The sequence below is a fragment of the Amphibalanus amphitrite genome, unplaced genomic scaffold (assembly GCF_019059575.1).
Source record: "Amphibalanus amphitrite isolate SeventyFive unplaced genomic scaffold, NRLGWU_Aamphi_draft 000395F_arrow, whole genome shotgun sequence".
Taxonomy (NCBI): Eukaryota; Metazoa; Arthropoda; class Thecostraca; order Balanomorpha; family Balanidae; genus Amphibalanus; species Amphibalanus amphitrite.
This window is the reverse complement of record NW_024881889.1, coordinates 68,903-88,053: the sequence shown is the minus strand read 5'-3', so window position 1 is coordinate 88,053 and position 19,151 is coordinate 68,903. Positions and strand designations below refer to the sequence as shown.

The 19,151-nt window shown below is 53.9% G+C and overlaps 2 protein-coding genes across 3 annotated transcripts in view; both read left to right on the top strand.

Moving 5' to 3' along the window:
* Nucleotides 1–10,554, top strand: part of LOC122390427 (ETS domain-containing protein Elk-4-like) — a 68,496-nt gene extending 57,942 nt beyond the window's left edge. For both annotated transcript variants that reach the window (XM_043383369.1, XM_043383370.1), the window contains exons 4-6: nt 5,207–5,459; nt 6,834–7,084; nt 8,101–10,554. In XM_043383369.1, the coding sequence (XP_043239304.1) occupies nt 5,207–5,459; nt 6,834–7,084; nt 8,101–9,227 (1,631 nt within the window). In that variant the 3' untranslated portion in view covers nt 9,228–10,554. The remainder of the gene's footprint in view (nt 1–5,206; nt 5,460–6,833; nt 7,085–8,100) is intronic.
* Nucleotides 10,555–11,335: 781 nt separating this feature from the next.
* LOC122390409 lies at nt 11,336–18,299 on the top strand. Its single transcript, XM_043383316.1, has 6 exons — nt 11,336–11,384; nt 11,679–11,766; nt 14,269–14,422; nt 14,968–15,112; nt 15,415–15,539; nt 16,986–18,299. Exons 1-6 carry the CDS (start codon nt 11,336–11,338, stop codon nt 17,088–17,090), a joined length of 666 nt encoding a protein of 221 aa, XP_043239251.1. The 3' UTR covers nt 17,091–18,299.
* The last annotated feature ends 852 nt before the right edge of the window (nt 18,300–19,151 follow it).

The following is a 19,151-nucleotide window of genomic DNA, read 5'->3' as shown; positions in this document are numbered from 1 at the left end:
CGTGAGCGCCGCCCGGAGAGCCGTGCGTCAGCGCCGGTGCACGCCCCCCGCCGACGCCGACGACCCGGCCGGCCCGTCGGCAGCGGCGGCACGCGATCGGCCGCCGGGCCGGAGTTCGCGGAATGAGTCCGCGACGGTGGGCGGTGCGCCAGGCATCGAACTACCTCGCCGCCGCGGTCGCCCGCCCGCCTCGGCCGGTGCCGTGGTTAGAGATGTCCGCGGCGCGGATACCGATGCCAAATCTCGTCCGAATCTGCATCGGCGGCGGCGGTGGTGGCACCGTGCCGGCGACCGTGGCCTCGACGGCAACGGCGCACTCTCAGGGCCGCCGCTTCCTGCCAGTGCGCGCTTCCCACGAGTGGCGGTGGAGGGTGCGTCGCCCCCGCCCCCGCCCTGTCGCTGCTCTGCCCCGCCCAGCTGGCCGCCAGCCGGCGTCGTCTCAAATCGGGGAGGAGGTGGGGACGGGGCGGACTAGCCGAGGTCCCTCGAGACCAAGGCTATATAAACCAGGTAGAACGCTCCCGAAGAAAAAGTGGTGACAAGCAATATTTAGTTGCCGCGACCCTCACTTGTTCAAGACTATATCCGCAAGCAGCATTTACAAGCTAGCGGAAATCGACCAATCGGCGTTCGGCAATACTCAACGCTGATTGGCCCGATGCTCGTGACGAAATTGCGGGGGACTGCAGCTACTCCCCTATGGCGTTTCATTGACTTATGACTTTTGAAGGGGATTTGTATCAGTTTTTGTTGGGTTTGAGGCCATTTTTGAGCTTGGATATTCTTTCCATGACCTTTGACTATATAATAACGACATTTAATCATGACATTTCTATATACTACCGGTGTCACATCGGCCAAAAAGACCGAAGTACATGGGATAGACGGACCCCTGCTGATGGGGCCACACATGCCGGCGTGTGGTCATCGGAGGCCCATGAGGGCTCGACATTGGCCCTTTATGGGTCGGTATAGGCCCAGTGGGTCCAGTGCAGGCCTACCAGGGGCCGGTGGCATATAATGTAAGGCTGTCTCGGGACGAATTGAGGGCTCATGGGGGCCATATAGGACCATTAGGGACCACATAAGCCAATCAGGGGTCCATTTAGGCCAATAAAGGCGCTTCAGGGACTTGAAGAGGCCATTCAAGAGCCGTGGTGGGCCCATGAGGGGACGGCATTGGTCCATCAGGTGCAGTCAGGGGATGTTGTACGGGTTTCTCAGTGACCCATTTGGGCATATCAGTGACCAATTTAGACCCAGCAGGGGGCTTTGTAGACCTATCAGGGGCTGGTGATGGTTTATCGGAGGCCAGCGTTAGTCCATCGGGGCACGGCATGCCCATCAGAGGTAAGTGCGGGCCCACGCTGAACAATGATGGCCCTTCAACGGCCCCTAATGGATCTAGATTGACCCATGTTCCATGATGTGTCATGTAATGCCCCTATGGCAGGCCTACTCAGACCCCTGATGGACGTTCCCGGCCTCTGATGACCCTATACTGAATCCTCGTGGGGCTCTAAGAGTCTCCAATAACCCTTCTTCAGCCCATTATTACCATACGCTGACACTAGAGGCCCCACATCAGCCGCAGGGCAGTCCGTGCCAAGACAGCATGTCTTTTCGGCCGATATTACATCGGTAATATTAATTAAAATCATGATTTTATGGTGCCATTATATAGCTAACAGTCATAAGAAATATATTTCAACTCGAAAACAGCTCGAAACAGCATATAATCTTAAAGAAACCCCTCCGAAATCCAAAAGCCTATTCGGGTCCATAGAGAATAACTGCGGTCCCCCGCAATTTCGTCACGAGCGTCGGGCCAATCAGCGTCGAGCACTGCCGAGCGCTGATTGGTGGATTTTCCGCTAGCGCGTGAGTGCTGCTCGCGGAACAAGAGTTCGTCGACAATCCTCCACAAACGTCTGTCACCACTTTTCGTAATGCTAAACAGCCGGAGCGTACCCCCCTGCTCGAGACCCAGCAGTCCGGACGGGTCGGCTGCAGCGGCTGCCGCCCGGGGCAGACGATACCATCGGCATGGCGTCTGCGCCCATCGCGGCACCGCTGATAAGAGGCAAGGTGCAGCGGAGGAGAGCGCCGGGCCCTCTGGCCACGACCGACTACCGACAGGAGTCAATGTGTTCCCGGTAGGGAGTTACTGGGTTTGGTCTGCACGCCGGGGTCATGAGGTCGGCCAGAGGTCACCACCGGACGTGTCAGCTGACTGGGTGCCCGTCTAACCCAATTTACCCTCATCGAGCCGGCCATCACCGTGCCATAACTGAAGCCAGAGGCGGAAATACTGCGGATTGGCCATCGCTCGCGTTAGCCACAGCCTGGAGCCCATGGCGAAAGTGGCCTGTGGCGGCGGCGGTGGTCGAGCGAGGTGTGTGTGAACCTTCGCGGTCTCGGCCGGACGTGCCTCAGATGCATCATACTCCGGCTGATAACGTCTCGGCCCTGCTGTGGGTCTAGGTGCCGCTCAGGATTTCCAAAACACTGGTGCTGGGCCTCACACGGCTAGCATGTGAGGCAGACTGTGTGCCGATACGTCTGTTTGTGCTTAGATACTCCTTCGCCACTATTCTTGCTGCTATAGTACCCTCTTATCGCAGTGTAAACAAGATGGACTGTGATGGCTTTGTAAGTTGCATGCTTCTGCACAGCCCCGGCGGCTGGGTGTCGGTGACGCCTCGCCAGCCGATGGATATAGATGATGATGATGACCGCACGCCCCTCGGCCGAACATCTGCCTCGGACGGCGTGGACAGACGCCGGCTGGTTGGGACAAGTGCCGTGCTGATGGCTGGACGTCTGATCGGGATGGGGTGCCGATCGACACGTTCCAGGCGGTCACCGAGCGACGGCCAGCGGCGCTAGAACGGCCGACGGGCCGCCGCTCTCGACAGCGGCGCGGTACGGGTGCGGCTGGTGTGGAGTACCGCCGCCGCCTCCGGTGCCGCGGCGTAGTACTCGCTCGCCATCGCCGCCTCTGAGTCAGTGATCGCCGGTGGGTGCGGCGCCGTTATGGTAATGGCTGACGGTGGTCGGCTCGGGTCCCTGCTGGGAGCCAGAGTGGTCCGTCAGAGTCGCCGGTGACAGGGCAGTGACGCGTGACGCCACCACTGCGCTCGGTCGGTGTCAGACGGAGTGCTCGACCACCTCTGCCGCACCTCTGACAGGTGTGCGGGTGCTGTGGGAAAAGGAGTCTGCTCGGCCGCGGCGCCGGCCGGTGTCGGGTTCACGGAGCGGCCTTGCTTTCACTGGCAGGCGCCGGGCCGACGTGCGCAGCTCCCCGGCAGCGCCTCTGTGAGACGGCCGGCCCAGCACAATACACGGCCGTCACAGGGTCGGACGGGTCCGCGGCAGGTCGGCCGTCCTCTGAAGGAGCTCCAGTGGCGCGCGAGATGGACCGCCGGCGTCCCCAGCGGGGTCCCCGCCCCTTGGGTTCGAGCAGGGTGGACGGGCTGTCTAACCCAGCGAGCAGCTGTGGCAGAGGTGGCCGTACCCGGCGGGGTACGGGGCTGGCACAAGGTCTGTTGGCCTGACGTGCCCCTCTACAGCCGGTGATGTCAGGTGTGGCCAGATATATCGGCACGGAGATTTATCGCACCTGAAATGATGCCAGATGCCGTTTCCGCTTCGATAAGGTTGTTTACCGACAGCCTATCAGTCTGTCTTGAGCCGACGCCGCCATGATGGGACAATTATGGCGCGTCTTAGTCTGCTTTTGTGTGAGCTGAGTCTTTTTTGTGCATTTCAAACCCCAGGAAAGGTTGTGACTTGCTAACTAATCGGCACTAGGTGACATTGGTGACCAAGGACAGTTCGGGAGGCTGTTTCCTAATGAGATTCACCGGTAAGATTGCAGTTTCGTGAGGCGCTTCTAACGCGATGTTTTTCTCCACTAACGGTCGTGCTATGAGTCACGGCTGCGCAGTAAACGCGTGATGACTCGTTTCGCGGTATGCCAGTGGGTCTCTGCGTCAGATGCTCTTGAACGCGTCGTGTCGAGTGTGTCGGGCGCCGAATGATACCGGGTGCACCTGTTGGCTCAGCTGCACCTGTGGTCTCCCGGCCCACCGCGATACAAAGTACGCGGCCTGCTGACAGTGAGGGTACGGAGCGGGGCGGGGTGGTAAAGGCATCGAAATTGCCGTGTTCTATATCGTCACAATCTTGGGAACAGAGCATTAACGCGTATAGATTTATGTCTGCTGTCAACTCGTGGTTTCTGATGTCACCTCGATCTAACGCCTTAAAAACTCAAACACCTCAGCCCATGCCTAACCGGTGTTCCGGTAAACCAGCAATAAACCCTTTCCCAAGCTGTCAAGTCTCTCGCCAGAACTGTTGTAGACGATTGGTGCAGGCCGGGTGGCGGACGGCTCAGCAGACCCCAGCTGGTGCACGGGAGACGTACGGACCCCGTCTCACCACCAGCCAGCGGGTGGTGTGGTGTGTTGTGTTTGCCTCCCACTAGAACAGACTGTCTGCACTGCAGACCTCGACATCACGACGGTCACAGACCAGCTGCCGCGCCGGAGGGGCTGCTAGAGAGAGCTATGACTTAGTTATGACGCAGTAAAGAGCCGCATAAAAAGGCAGAGACGGGACATGTGTTCCTGACAGGTTGGCAAACGGGCACAGTGCTGATGATAAAAGGCTGTGACAGTAATGGAGAATACAGTAAGTCAGTTGTAGTTTGGGAGGACGACTTTGCGGTGTGGTCCACTGCTGAGCCGAGTTATCGGGGCATGCATCTGTGATCAGTGGTTTGGCGAGCGGGACTCGTCGTTGCTCAACCCTTGGCGATGGTGAAACGGGTGCCGCGCCACCGATCATCGATGGTTAGGGTCGGCCACAGTGTCATAACGACCGTGCTGAGTGACGTTTGCATACAGTGGGTGCGTTAGACGCAGTTCTCTAAACATATAATGGCCGTCAGTGTTAATACCACGATGTATTATCCGTGATAGCGTGGGCTGTGGTATATTCAACGTTCATGCACTGACGCAATGTTGCTCATTTGGAGTAATGGCTTTGTCTGGTGCCGTGACCCACGTGATGTTACATAAAAAGGTTATGTAAATATGTAAAAAGATGCACAGGTGTAGACCGGCTGTCATGCCACCATGATGTATTGGTCCGTTATATTGCTGCTCGTTCTGACCACAGTTCTCTCTCTGTTTTGCAGTCGGCATGGACAGCAACATCACGCTGTGGCAGTTCCTGCTGGAGCTGCTGCTGTCCGACCAGTACACCCCCATCATCCAGTGGACCAGTCAGGAGGGAGAGTTCAAACTGGTCAACGCCGAGGAGGTCGCCAAGCTCTGGGGCATCCGCAAGAACAAGCCGCAGATGAACTACGACAAGCTCAGTCGCGCCCTGCGCTACTACTACGATAAGAACATCATCAAGAAGGTCATGGGACAGAAGTTTGTATACAAGTGAGTCATTGGGCAGGGTGAGAGGGTTTAGTGCTAGAGAATCACTGATAGTGGGTAGGTGTGGCCGAAAGGTGCCGATGCGAGGCTGGCTGTTGACCCAAACCTGTCGTCGATAGGCTGATTTCTGTTTGCTCAGGAGATATCTACGGGAACTCCCTGGCGCTCGTCGCGCCGACTCTGATAGCGACGCCATGAATATCGCAGGCAATTCGAGGCCCATCTTGGGCGTCGCGAATAGCCAATTACTGGGCCCTAACGTCAGACGCGCGGTGCTCGTTACACGGAAAGTCCTCTAAATCCGGCTGCTGAACCTCCCACACGGCTGGGGCGGCTTTCTCGGCAATGTCGCCGGGCTGATTATCAATGCTCGACGCAGTACCGTATTTCGCTAATTCTGAGAAAACTTGCCCCGGGGATGTCCTGGTCAGAAATCGTTCGACATGGGGGAGATGGATTCCTTCTTGGAACGCTGTCATGCTGACCGGAGGTGCGGTTGGGGTGGCACATGAAGGTCAGCAGCGGGCGAGGTCACCGCCGAGGTCACATTGATCGGTATAGGGTCATCTTTGGGGTCTCACGGGTCATTGACCGGGTTAGATGGGGTGGACGGAGATATTGTGATCAATATTGTCAAGAGAGCAATGAATTCAACTTCAGGAGCGTTGGCTGGAGACACGGGCCTATGAGATTTGTCTCACCTGAGCCCCAAAGACACCTGTTGCTACTGTAAGAGGTGATGGGATTTCTATTATTGGCGCCGTGTCCGAACCGCGGGGGATTCATTTGGCCGAGACTAACTTCAATAGCTGTCCGGCCGGCCGGCGGGAGTGTTTTATTGTTATGGCGGCTGCGACCTCTGGGAATTCAGCGCGCAGGAGATTTCCAGGATTGCTAAGTTTCTAGCTGGTGGGCGAGTTAGACATGGTGGACATGACTTTGGCGACTTGTTACAAAGTCGCTGACCAAACCCAGAGACGATTTTCAAAGTGTCGCCATGAATTTGCAGTGAATTTCAACCGTGACCTATCGCGTATTGTTGCTGCCTTTTTATATGCTGGCGCGTTGTTGTTTCGTTTCATATTTTCATATCTTCTCCCTATTTTTATCTTATCACTGAATTTGAAAGTTGTCCAGCAAGTAAATAAATGATGGTCGGGTTAGACCTTTTAGAGTCTCATCCTTTATTTACTTCCTCTCGGTTTTGCAATTTATTAAGCTCCCTTACTCACAGACGAGTTAGCACTTCATTAAACCGAATGTGGTAATGCTAAATGTCTACGATGACTGTGCCCTGTTCTCGCTCTCTCCCATTTATGTCCGTCCCTGGCCGTTCACTCTGTGCTCTGACTGACATTTGTGTCACTCTGCCGTCAGGTTCGTCACCTTCCCGGAGCACATGAAGCTCGAGAAGTCGGTGCCATTCCACGTCAAAATGGAACAACTACAGAAGGTCGGCGGCCCGGGCGGCGGCGGCGGCGGGCCGGGCACTCCGCAGCCGCCCCCGCCCCCGCCCCAGCAGCCGCCGCCGCCTCAGCAGCCGCCGCAGCCGCAGCCGCCCTCGCTGCCCAAGATGCCCACCGGTTTCAGTCCCTACCAGAGTGCCATGCACAACAACCTCATGCGGAGTGAGTATGGGTGGCGTGCGTCAAACAGCCTGTGGCATGTGTCGCGTGTCGGTTCAGCGATGTTTCGACTGTTGACCGCGCTGTTAGGCCTTTCGTAAATGTATCTCTGTCGTGTTGTGGTGGTTTTGTAACAGAGTTTTCCTGCACCCTTTGTTGCTATTTTTGAGTCGTCTGGAGGTTCCTTTCCTTTGTGCCAAGTATATCGATGTGATGATGTAATACCGATCTGGGAAATGCAAGGCCGGAATGCTCCGAACCTTCGACACGATATGCAGTATGAAATATCAGATATTCGTACAAGAACCGGGGACCCCATTAAAAATCATCTAGTTAGTTGAAGTATCACGCGATCTTGGTCCGATCAAATATTCCGTCAAAATACTGGCTGGTTTCAGTACTATTCAGGGTGGATGTGCCATGTCACTCAAGAAATGGGCCATCTCTTATCATCACCCTAGCAACATTTGAATTTCCATGTTCAGTTCGTTTCACGAAAAATCAGGCGATTCACATGTGATAGCAAGACTGCTAAATGGCACTATTTCGGCTGGCGATTGCTTATCTCTGCCATGTCGACCGATGTTTCCTAAAAAATTAACACTGGAAAGACCCCATTCCCTCCTTTTGTTCTAAAACACTGGCAATGTTCCCACCACTTTTCATATCCCATATCTGGTTTTCGTACAAATTATTTTTAGATAACGTCCCGTCGAAGTGTGTAGATGCTGCGAAGAATGTGCGCCTTGGTGTCTCGGGCCGCTGTCCGGCTGTATATTGTACGAGTAAACCCACCTCTGTAAACTGAACTCGACTGTTGGCCGCGCAGACACAGTGTTTGGCTGGCGCGGCCAGACGCTCAGATTATTTATCAGAGGCGGTGCCTTGGCGCGGACACCGATCGTCCAGAACCGAACTGGGGTCGGTTCGGTGACGCATTAGAGTGTGTGTTAGTAGGGTGTTGAGAGGAGGACGTTTTTGTGTCGTTTGCTGACGAAGTGTCTTCTTTCTACCCACAGATCCGTCTATGGAGTCGATGTCGATGTACCACCAATTTCTGCGGCACCCGTACTCGATGGGCGCGCTGCCACCTCGCCCGGACGTGTACAGAGACCTGCGCGGCTACCAGGACCTGCCTCCGGTCTCCTCTGCGCTGCCGCGTCTGCCCGTGCCGCCCTCAGAGACCAGCGGCGCGCCTCAGCAGCCGCCGCCGCCGCCCGCGCCGGCCACCTCCGTCTCCTCCGCGGCGTCTCTGCCGCCCCCGTCCGCCGCCGACGACAGCACGACCGACAGCGGCGGCAGCCGGTCCCCGTGTCAGCAGCCGAGGCCGTCCCCGGCCGCGGCGGCGCCCTCAGCCTCGTCCTCCAGCTCCGCGCCGCCGCCGCCGCCGCCGCGCGAGACACGCGTGAAGATCGAACCGCCGGGCACGCCGGAGCGAGTGCGGCTGCCGCCCGTACCGCCCATCTGCATCAAACAGGAGATCGACCCGGACGAGCCGGCGCCGCCGCCGCCCGGAGAGCCGGCCGACGCGCTGGCGGCGCCTTACGAGCGCCGGCCGCTGGCGCTCGCCTCGCCCCGCTGCCGCTCGCCGCGCCGCTCGCCGATGCCGCTCAAGACGCCCAAGTCTCCGCTTTCACTGCTGACACCCAAGTCGCCTCTGCGCTCGCCAGCAGTCCCCAGCCGCAGCCCAGATTCGTGGCGCGCGCAGGACCAGCCGATGAACCTCGAGATGCCGAAGCGGGGTCAGAAGCCACGGCCGGCGCACAAGCCGAGCAAACCCAAGCCGAGTCCACTGTCAATCACCTCGATGGACTCGAGTTCTCCTCTGTCCAGCCCGCACCCGTACTCAGCCAACTCGTTGAATACGCCTGTGGTGAACCTGGCCTCGCCATCCTACCTGCCCGTCGTACCGACGCCTACGCCGTACGGGCCGTTCCACTTCTTCCCATCGTTCTCACCGATGGCGAACCTGAGCCCGCACTTCGGCGCCGGCCAGGGCTCCATCTTCCAGTTCCCTCCGGTGCTGACCTCCACCAGCCACCTTCTGGTGCCCCGCTCTCCGTCGCTGCCGCTGCTCACGCCGCCGGAGCAGGTGGCACCGCTCAGCCTCGTGTCCCCCAGCAAGACAATCTCCGTCAAGTTATGATATCCGGATTCGCCGCCGCCTCCGCCGCCGCCGGCGCCGGCTCGCAGCTCGTGACGCGATGCTGGCGCCCCTGGTGGCCGCTCCGCGAACTGGTGGGAGGAGCAGTAGGGGTGCCGCTGCCACCGGCGGCCGGGCGGCGGCGTCTCCGTGCCATTCAGCTGTGCTTGGTGTGTCGGTGTGTGCGACGCCGGCTCGGAGGCGGCGGGCCCGTCTCTGCCAGGGTGTGCTACCTCCGGCGCGCCGGCGCCGCGCTCCTTGTGGGACGGGCATTACGTGCGCGCGCGGCGCACGTATCTCAACTAGTTGTGGCCGGCAACGGCGCTCGTTCTCTGTGCGTCCGCGTCCGCGAGAGTGTGCATGTGTGCTGCGGCCCGAGTGGGCTGCGAGTGAGTTGAAGTGCGGCCGCCGCGGCCGGGGTATTTTGTAAACGGAGGTGGCTGCGCGCCGCGGTCGCTTCCCCGCTCATCTCGACATCAGTGCCTTGTAAATATTATATACACACACCAACGCAAAGTACCTGTGGGCGGCTCTTTCAGTTGCGGCGGCGCGAGCCTGCGGGCAGGACGGACGCGGGTTGTGGCGGACGTTGTGCGGGTTTCCACTGGGACGCTGCCTGCGGGGGCGCCCGGACGACAGTTGATGAGCTGTTTGGTAGGCGTAGACACACCGCCGAGGCAGGTCGGCTAGATGCTTTGTTTGATTCTGAAGCTGGTCTCAGCGTTTGACGTTTTGAAGCGTTTGACTGTCGGCGGCGCGACTGTTCGTTGTTGGTGAAAGCCGTCTTTCTCGTGCCGACCAGCGCCGGCCCGCAGAGGTCGGTCAGAGGCGCCGAGAGCGAGGTAGGCTGTTAACGCGCGCGCCATGCCATTAATGTTCGCATTTACCGTATGAGTGACGCGTGCGCCAGCGCGCTCTCTGGTTCTCCTTGTTCGGGCGCGCGCTCGATGGTCTTTTCAGTGTTGTCTACCCGGCTGCTTTAAGTGTTTGTATTTAAATGAGTTTTAATCGCTGTACTCGGCGTCCGTATCTGTAAGCTTCTTCCCGACATAATACTTCCCGGCTGGCGTCGCGTGCTGAGGTGGACGGTCGTCTCCGTCTCCGTCTCCGTCTGCCGGGGCCGTCCGGGCGCCTGGCTGCAGCCACCGAACTGTGTGCGGGCCGCGCGCGGGCCCGTCCCGCCGACCCACTGTATATAGACTGTACGAGGCGTCCCAAAACGCCCCATTATTTTGGTATTGATCACTTGTGATACAAGTATTGTGCTGTTTGCGTGAATACCATGTGCCAACCGTTCATCGTTAAAGGAGAATATACCGTTCGAACATAACGCGGTGTGTGAGAGGTGATGTCTGTCTTCCGTCGACAGGCTGCGGGGGTGTCTGAGAGTTAATGAGCGTCTGAGTTTCGCCCGCCACCCACGTGGAAATTTAGTGGAACACTTCATTATAAAACGCTCATGGGACCGTGTGGATTTGTGCGCCGTTTGAACTAAAGGTCAAACGTCTCACGTGCTAGCTTTACAGAGCAGTTGTTTTGCTAGTTATTAATCGCACATTTCAGACGAGCCAAAATTCTCAGCATACCGGAACTATTTATATTTCATCCCGTGCCTGAATTACACCTCTGTCTGGAACAAAGCCACGGGATCGCTGTCATGCCATGCCTGCCGTTCCCTGCCTCCCCCATCCCCACTCCGTCAGACCCTCATTTAGCACTCGGCAGCCAAATTACACACCAACTACCTGTTGTTGCATCATTCAGACGTCAGTTAGCCCTAGCAGTCGGCTCGCAAAACTCCAACGTCGACTGACAATCCCTGGCACAGGCGCCTCCCGCCGCCCGCCGCTGCCGCACCCAGCATCGCTCCATACTGGGCATAGTCAAGGACAGGGCATTCGCTGAATTCTGTCTGATTCAGGCAAGTGGGCTGATGATGCATGTGGTCGGGTGGACTGACGGGAGGGAGGGGAAGGGGCGCATTGGTAAACATTCGCAGGTGTAGCTATGGGGTATGATTTCAGGTGGTCGGGGGAGCGCTGATGATACCAGCGCAGGTGTAGATTGAACTGATAGTGCCAGTGGTGCTAGTGAAGTTGGTGACGGTTGCGATGGCGATGACGGTTGCGATGACGATGACGGTGACGATGGTGACTCGGAGTGCGTCGCCGTCCGATCCCTCCGGTCGCCCTCCGAGTCAGCCGACCATGGCATGTCGTGTCGGACCCTCAGCGCTGGCCGGCGGCCGACCGAGCGGTCCGCCAGGGGTCGGCACAGGACCGAATTTCTCATCAATCGCGCTGAGGGTGGACCAGAGACCACAGCGGAATCTTAGAGGTTTCCTCATGACACATAGAACGACTCGACGCTGTCTGTCACCTCAGCCACCCTCCCCGCCGCGCTAAGTTTTAGAGCAGTCCGTTCTCTGCGCCCTGGGCAGACCCCTGGCGGCAGACCGCGCAGTTACCTGGCACTCTGAGCTCGACTGCGACCCGGTGGCTGAGTGTGGCAGCGGCGGCGGCGGCGGACGACGATCGCTCAGGTGAGTTGCGAGCAAGATAATAGAGTGCCCGGGGCTGCGGATACCAGCGGGGCCCGTCCACTCCTGGCTGACTCATCCGACCTGCAGCAGGGCTAGCCGGAGTGACTGTGTTCCACAGGTGGCAGCGCATTGCCTCAATGGTTCACCAGGTGGTTCCGGGTCTAATTGTTGGTCTGTGGTAACTGCCCGCCCCTCAGCCAGCCCTCCCCCTCCCCGGCTGTCAGAGTCGAGTGCCCCGCCCCCTCGCCGGGCCGTCTACCGTCTCGGACAGTCACTTCTCCCGAAATTACGAGTGCCCTAGACTACATGGATGCCTGAATGTCAGCGTGCACACACGCTAATGGCTGGTTCAGCGAATTTAGCGGAGGGTTTTCAACATTTATGCTGGGTTGCATGTCTCCCTGTCTCGTTACAATGAGCTAATGTGTTCCGGGAAGTGTCATGCGCGTGCTGGACGGCTCTTATGAGCACCTGTCGGAGCTACTAGCGGGGACACTACTCCGAGCGCCACTGGCTGGGTGACGCCGTCATGAAACGTTCGGTGCCGGGACACGTAACGGTTCCTCGTCATTGTTTGGGAGTCGACCGTTACGCACAGACGATAGTTCTACTTTCGTTCCCATTTATTATATCAAGTGCTCTTCCTTTTACCCGACATCCGATCCGTACTGTTTACGACTTACTGGGCTACGCAATGGTGCTACTTGAATTAAACGTTTGCAAATTGCAATTTGCACACAGCAACAACCGTCGCTTCTGTGACCAAACCATCCGTCATTTTAGCACATGTTCGCTCCGGAATGGATGTGGATCCCCGGACACCCCATTACTCAAAGTGTTTGTGAGCCACTTACTGACATCAGGCTACTGCGAATTAATCCCTCGACCTGCCGCAGGCATTCTAGTTATTTGATGATGTCATCTGGTCTTGATAACCCTCGTAGACTTGAGGGCGATGTTTTCAACAACCATTCAAGTTTGTATGCTCGGCTGCGTTTCCGATGGACGGGCTGGTCAACTAAGTTACGATATCGCTGTTGGTCGTTTAGTCGTTGACATGCACTGTACTTCCGTTGGCCTATTTTCCGCATTTTTTATTATTTTGTTAGTGTAGTTACAGCAGTCAGCAGTTCGTCTCAGAAATGAGAAAGTAGTTGCATCCGAGTAAATTTAGACAAATATTATATTATGAACTTGTCTTATGGATAGACGTTACCGACCTGAACCCAGTATTATGTCCATCAGGCATATTTGGATGCTTCACTACACCAGCATCCAAATTACTACACTCCAAATTACGTCACTACTACCAATCAAGTGACCGCTTTTTTATTGTTTCTTTTTTGCTGGACGATCGGGACTCGGCGGTATTGTCATTAGGGGCAATTGTTGCGTGATAGCATGGCGATATGTGTCTAATAATCGCCCCGGGCTTACATTGTACCGTACACACCCTAATCTAGCTATTAGATCCGTCACTTCCCACGGGGAATAGCTTTGTTTGACATTCAACGGATAACATTTTGAAGATAATTTAGACCAGAGAGCGCGAAATGATGAGGTAATAACAAACCGGGATAGAAACGACAGAAAGTTATGTGCAGGACCTGAGGCGGTCGGTTGACTTGTAAAATGAACCTCATGTGATGTGCTGGGCTCATGTGATGTGCTGAGCCGGGGATTTCGCAAGAAGGCTGATTGATGGGTGAATGTGACTCGGGCGAACAATCCAAACTAGAGCAGTTTCCGTGGGAAGCCTATCGTTTCGACGGGGGAGGCAAGGCTCTGGGGGAGGTTGGCCCGTTTGCGGTTACCCCTTCACTGCCTCCCCGAGCGGGACGCATGCCGTGCCGGGGAGACGGGGATCAGGTGACAGCGACTTCCTGTCAGTGGGTGCCCCCAGCACGGAGATGGTCGCAAAAACGAGACGGTCGCGCCCCCGCCCCGGCCACTGGTAGCGTGAGAACAACTTCAGTAGAGGAGGGGAAATCAGTGCACCGTGCGCACGGCACGAGGGGAGCGAGGAGACGGCTGAGGGAGGGCCTGTGTCCTGTGAAAAATGGGGTTACGATAATGGGTTAGGGGATATGGAGGAGCACCCTGAGGTAATGGCGGAATAAGTGACTGAGCCTGCTCGTTTTCAATGGTTTTCTGTTATGGAACCGTTTATTTACGTTAGAACGATCCATAGACCTCCGTACACCAGAGGTCAGAGGTGTACAGAGGTATATGAACGATCCCATCTGGCTAGCGGAGAGGTATGAGGTATGTGTTTGAAAGAAAACTTCCTGTCGTTATCGGATACAAAGCTGTTTTACAGACATGTTGATGTATGACACTTCACTCAGTGCTGAACCAAACTTTCGAATAGGTCTTAACGTTCGTTTGTTTTACATATAAAACTCACGTAACGGCATGAACCCCTACAGTTTTTTATCGTAGGTATACGATGATTCAGTAAATGTTAACAGCTCATGTTCACTTGTGTACTCTTCATTACAGACGCTTGTCCTCTAATGCCGAGCCGTGCATGGTGTCGGTCAAAGGAAGTCATGTAAAATACGGCATTTCGAAGATCCTGCGCCGCCCAGCTGCCACCAACATGGACGTCACCCAATTGGCTGCGATCATTCTGCTCGTGCCGGTGGTCGTGCATGTAAGTACCATACCATAACCATCTTTTTCTGTGCATGATGCTGCTCCTGAGCAAAAAAAGTCATTCTTATTTTAATTTATTTAAGCGGACACAGTGATTTTCCATTTTGTTTTATGTTTGGTGCATAATTTGACAGCGGCCTTTTACATACGTTTTATTTCCTCGGGGCAAGCCCTTTTTTGGTCTATTGAGACCATTAGTTACCTACATGGCTGTGGGATGAAAGAGTGAGGTCAAATTGGGTGATTGAAGCTGAACTGACAGCCGACCGGTGGCTGGTGCGCCCCAGCGACAAAACCCATCGCACTGGGACGGGAGTCAAGTGCCCTGGTGGGACAGGCCTGTCAGTCGCTCAAACGGTCACCCAAAGGGTCAGATGTGTACGTTTAGTATCTTCTACTGGACCTGCCCTTTCTGGATGTATGTGGTCAAAGAAAAAGCAATGAGCACATAAAAGACGGATGTGCCCACTCTCAGGGTGCGTTGAGACAGGGGACCGCCTCCAACACCTGCACCAGCGCCACCTACGCGGTTCTGTCCGGCAGAGTTTCCTGTTCCCGCTGAAGGATGGCGCTGTATGCAAGGATAACGCCGACTGCGTGTCACCCTCGTTCCCCCGCGGCTGCTGCTTGATGACGGGTCTGCAGCACGGTAGGCCGGTCGGACGCTGCCAGCCCATCCCGAAAATCGGTGAGTTTTTATCACAGTTATGCTGTCTTTGCCCTTTGGTTTGATTATCGACAATCGCCCAAGTCGATAATCAAACCATTCTAATGGTCACACTTCGTACATTGAAGTCGATTTTATGACATCACCGACTGTTGACTAGCATAGCAGCTTTGATTTTATGTCACATCTGCCAGTATCACCGATCCCGATATCACGAATCATTCTAGACCTTAGTTCGTGGTTAGGCACAAGCTCATATGCATCATGTCGTCTGAGTTATGTGCATGTATGTTTATTTGAACAACTGCCTGCTCTCCTCTCAGGTGAATACTGCGCCCCGGGTGACCGCAGTCGCAGGATCCTCGGCTACTCGGTGTACACATTCTGGTGCCCCTGTGACGTCGGGCTGACCTGTCAGCCGATTAAACTCAGCCGGCTGCCCTCAGGGGTAAGAACGACAGACACGGTTAGACGGTTAGACTGTTAGATTGGTAGTGAATGTTGTGCTACAACGTAAACTTTTTTGCGTGATTTTAACCCGCGACCTGGTGGGGGGGGGGGGGGCTATTCCCCCCTCCAGACTTTTCGATATATCTCCAGAACCGCTGCGCCGATCGTCACCAAACTTTCAGTACCCTCCCGGACATCAATTTTACACATTGTGACTAAATTTTTTTCCAAAGGCTATGATAGGTTGGCCGCTAATGACGTCAGAGTGACGTCATGTTCTGCCGTTTTCGACCCAAAAAGGGGTTTCGCGGGAAGAGCTGTCAGGCCTATAGCTTTGCAAATACAGAAAAATGATAAGACATTAAAGCTGTAGAATTGACAGGGCTAGAAAATTGCTATCTCGGATTTTTGAAATTTTGGGATTTTGACCCCTAAAAATAAAAAATATATTTTTTGAATATAATAGCCGAAAAATCCAAAAAGTTTTTTGAATTTCGCAACAACCGGAATATATGTGATAGTCCTTACCGCCTTCCATCCACATACCAAATTTCAGATTGATACCTCTTTTTTTGGCGAAGTTATAGCGAAAAAACTGTTCAAAATTGATGACGTCAAATTTTCAAACTCAATTTTTAGCAATTCTAGACCCCGTAGCGCAAAACAAAGACCACCATTATGATTAGACTGCCCGTGACGAGCTGCATCAAATCAATAGCCATTTTATGCAAAACTATCAACTTAACAATTTGACCTTTTTTGACTTGACCTTGACCTGACCTTGTCCTGACCTTCACCAGAAAGTGACCTGATAGTCTTATAACCAATACCATTGAGTTGGAAATGAAAATTGGCCATAAAACATGCATCGCACAACCTTAGTAAAGATGGGTTCATGTGACCTGACCTGTGACCCTTGGTGACCAAAAAAATCTAGAGAGAATGTGTCACCATGAGGCCTGAACCATCATTGAGAATAGTTGCCAGTAGAAATCATGGCTGCAGGCCATGGCACCGAGATGGAAGTGGCCCGTTCACTCACATTTTTTAGTAAACATCTGAGCAAAAAAAGTAATTTTACATGGCATGCTAGAAACATGAACCGTTTAAAAAGCAATTGACCGAATAACATACAAATCGTACCATTTACTGAAAATATATGCCGCATTGACTATAGGAAGTTATAATGTTGTATCGTTATCACTTTCTGAGAAATATTGATTTAAAGTTGGGAACGTTTTTTTTTTTTTTCTGAGCCACCCGGTATGTAATCAACCGTGCCTTTATATGGTTTTACAAGTAGTTAACCAGCATTTTGCTCCTGAAGCTGAGCGAAAGTTTGAAGGAAAGCTGGCGATGTTAATTAGCAGTCACGATTTTTTCTTGAGAGCCCTCTCACTAAAGTTCGAGCTGACCTACCCGGGTGCTTCTCTGTTGATTGCAGATGGACGCCTACACAGATCCGCAGTGCGTTCCCGAAGCCTTCCCCGAGTACGTCACGGCTCGGCCAATTGGTGCAGAGCTCGAGCTGGGCGTCACGGCGGTGTAACACAACCAGAATGCCGTGAAACACAGGCGTGATGGTTGTAAAGCACAAATAAGACGTCTTGTAACTTTGTGGAATGGGGAGTGTTTCTCAGCTGCGAGGTTCGGAAAACTGCATAAAAATTGTATCGCACAGGCGATACAATTATAATATAGTCGTATAACCCAGGCGTAACGGTCGTATCACAACGGCAGGATAACACTCGTAGCGCCCTTGTAACACCAGCGTAACGTGAGGGTTATGTTTGTACAAAACAGGCGCGACATTCGTGAAGCCCAAATGTGACGGACCTATAGGCGCGCACAACGGAGTATTACGCAAGCGAAGGCCACCTTTGACATCACGATGGAACAAGCCGGCTGTCACTCTGCCGATCAGCCTATAGATGTAATGGTTGTGTGTTCTGGACGTTGATGGCATTTAAGTGCATCGATGGTATTATCCCGACACCGGGTGAAGCGTTCTTGTGATCTTTGTACCTGAAACTTGTAGTTATAGATGAATAAGACCAATGCTATCTCCTGTAGCTTTTCTCACATGGTAGTGCATATTGGTGGTAGACGTTTCATACTTTTCTACTGTTTTTTTTTTCTCGGCTAACAATCCTCATCTCTTATTTCTATAGAGGTCGTAGTGGTAAGCTATCAGCGTAATTTTATGTGACCGAACCAGAGCGACATTGCATTTATAAGAGTGTGATTGTTTAGGTTCGACTTTGAAAATGATTTGCTTGCATGTGCAGAAAGTGGGCAGAAATATTGTAGATATGGCATGCCCTTCATAAAAACGTAGAATAGAATGATTGCAGTAAAGCAGGACATCTGAGATGTATAATTTACACTCTATTTTTTCTGTTCGTGCAGTGTGTTATATTCATTAACAGAGATGTGAATTGTGCATAGCGTCTGCAAAGTCGATTGTAAAATCAGCAGAGTAATCAATGCATTCTTAAAAGTTGTGTCGCATGAATACTGAGAAGCATAGAGGAAATGTTGAGATTACTGCCGATAGATTTATTTTTAATTGAAAGAAACCGGGCTTCACAACGGCATTGTAGGTAATGGTTGTTTTATGGGATATAGGATACGGCTTGACCAGTCCATGTTTCTAGGAGTTATTACCCATCCAAGAGACGGTTGTTTGAGCAGAAAAATATGACTAAAGGCAAATACATGAATGAATTCCCTGATAAATACAGTAGTCTGAACAGCACTGTGTCGAGACGAACTAAAATCTACCGCGCTTTGATGGAATCTGCGGGCTCGCAACTTCCACTAATCGTCCCTAGATGGCAGTAGTAGTGAGCGCCTGAGATGATGCTGTGCCGCACGGCACGGCTCTGGCGGCCGCGGTTGTGGATTGTAGTTGTTCTCATGTTTCATTACCGTCGGTTTTCCTGACACTTGATCACTATGACTACGTAATGCGTTTACCTCGGACGAGACAAGGAGCGGGTAATATGCTCGATCTTCATTTTGCTTCTTATTGAGCTGGTCAGTGGTCCATGACAGCAAAGACGAGAGTTTACGATGGAATCTGACCACGAGCATTGGGCCCTACGAGGCGAAGCAAATGTGATTGGTACCAGATTATAATACTTTAGCCGACCATGACCATCAAATGGATTAAAGGGACTCTACTGCCTTCAACAAAGTTAATGAATTGGCATGAAAGTTATGTCGCTCTCGGTGCATAACAGACGTTTGCGGGTTTAAACGTCTCAACCTTGGGCGCTCGTTAGCATAGACGGAAAACCGGCGTCAGAAACCATGACAGAGACTGTCCTTGTTGGGCTTGAGAGCCCTCGATTATTAAAATAAAATAAAAAGTTATGTCGCTCGGTTAACCCGCGCCCCGCAGGGCTACCGGCGGACCCTACCACCCGTAGGGGGGGGGGGGGCGTTTCGGCCCCCCTAATATCTCGGAAAGTTACCGGCAGATTTTCAAAATTCAAACGGCGTTCGATAGCCCCACCCGGGAACTACCTTGTGACCAAATTTCATTGACCTAGGTCAAACCGATGACGTCACAGGTCAGGTCAAAGGTCAGATTTTCACCGTTCAC

Bases quoted from the DNA above. Each gene is read 5' to 3' on its own strand.
- LOC122390409 (XM_043383316.1), top strand. From the start codon at position 11,336: ATGGCGATGACGGTTGCGATGACGATGACGGTGACGATGGTGACTCGG. The intron at 11,767-14,268 runs GTGAGTTGCGAG...TCTTCATTACAG, and splicing joins GGCGGACGACGATCGCTCAG to ACGCTTGTCCTCTAATGCCG. The intron at 14,423-14,967 runs GTAAGTACCATA...TCTGTCCGGCAG, and splicing joins TCGTGCCGGTGGTCGTGCAT to AGTTTCCTGTTCCCGCTGAA.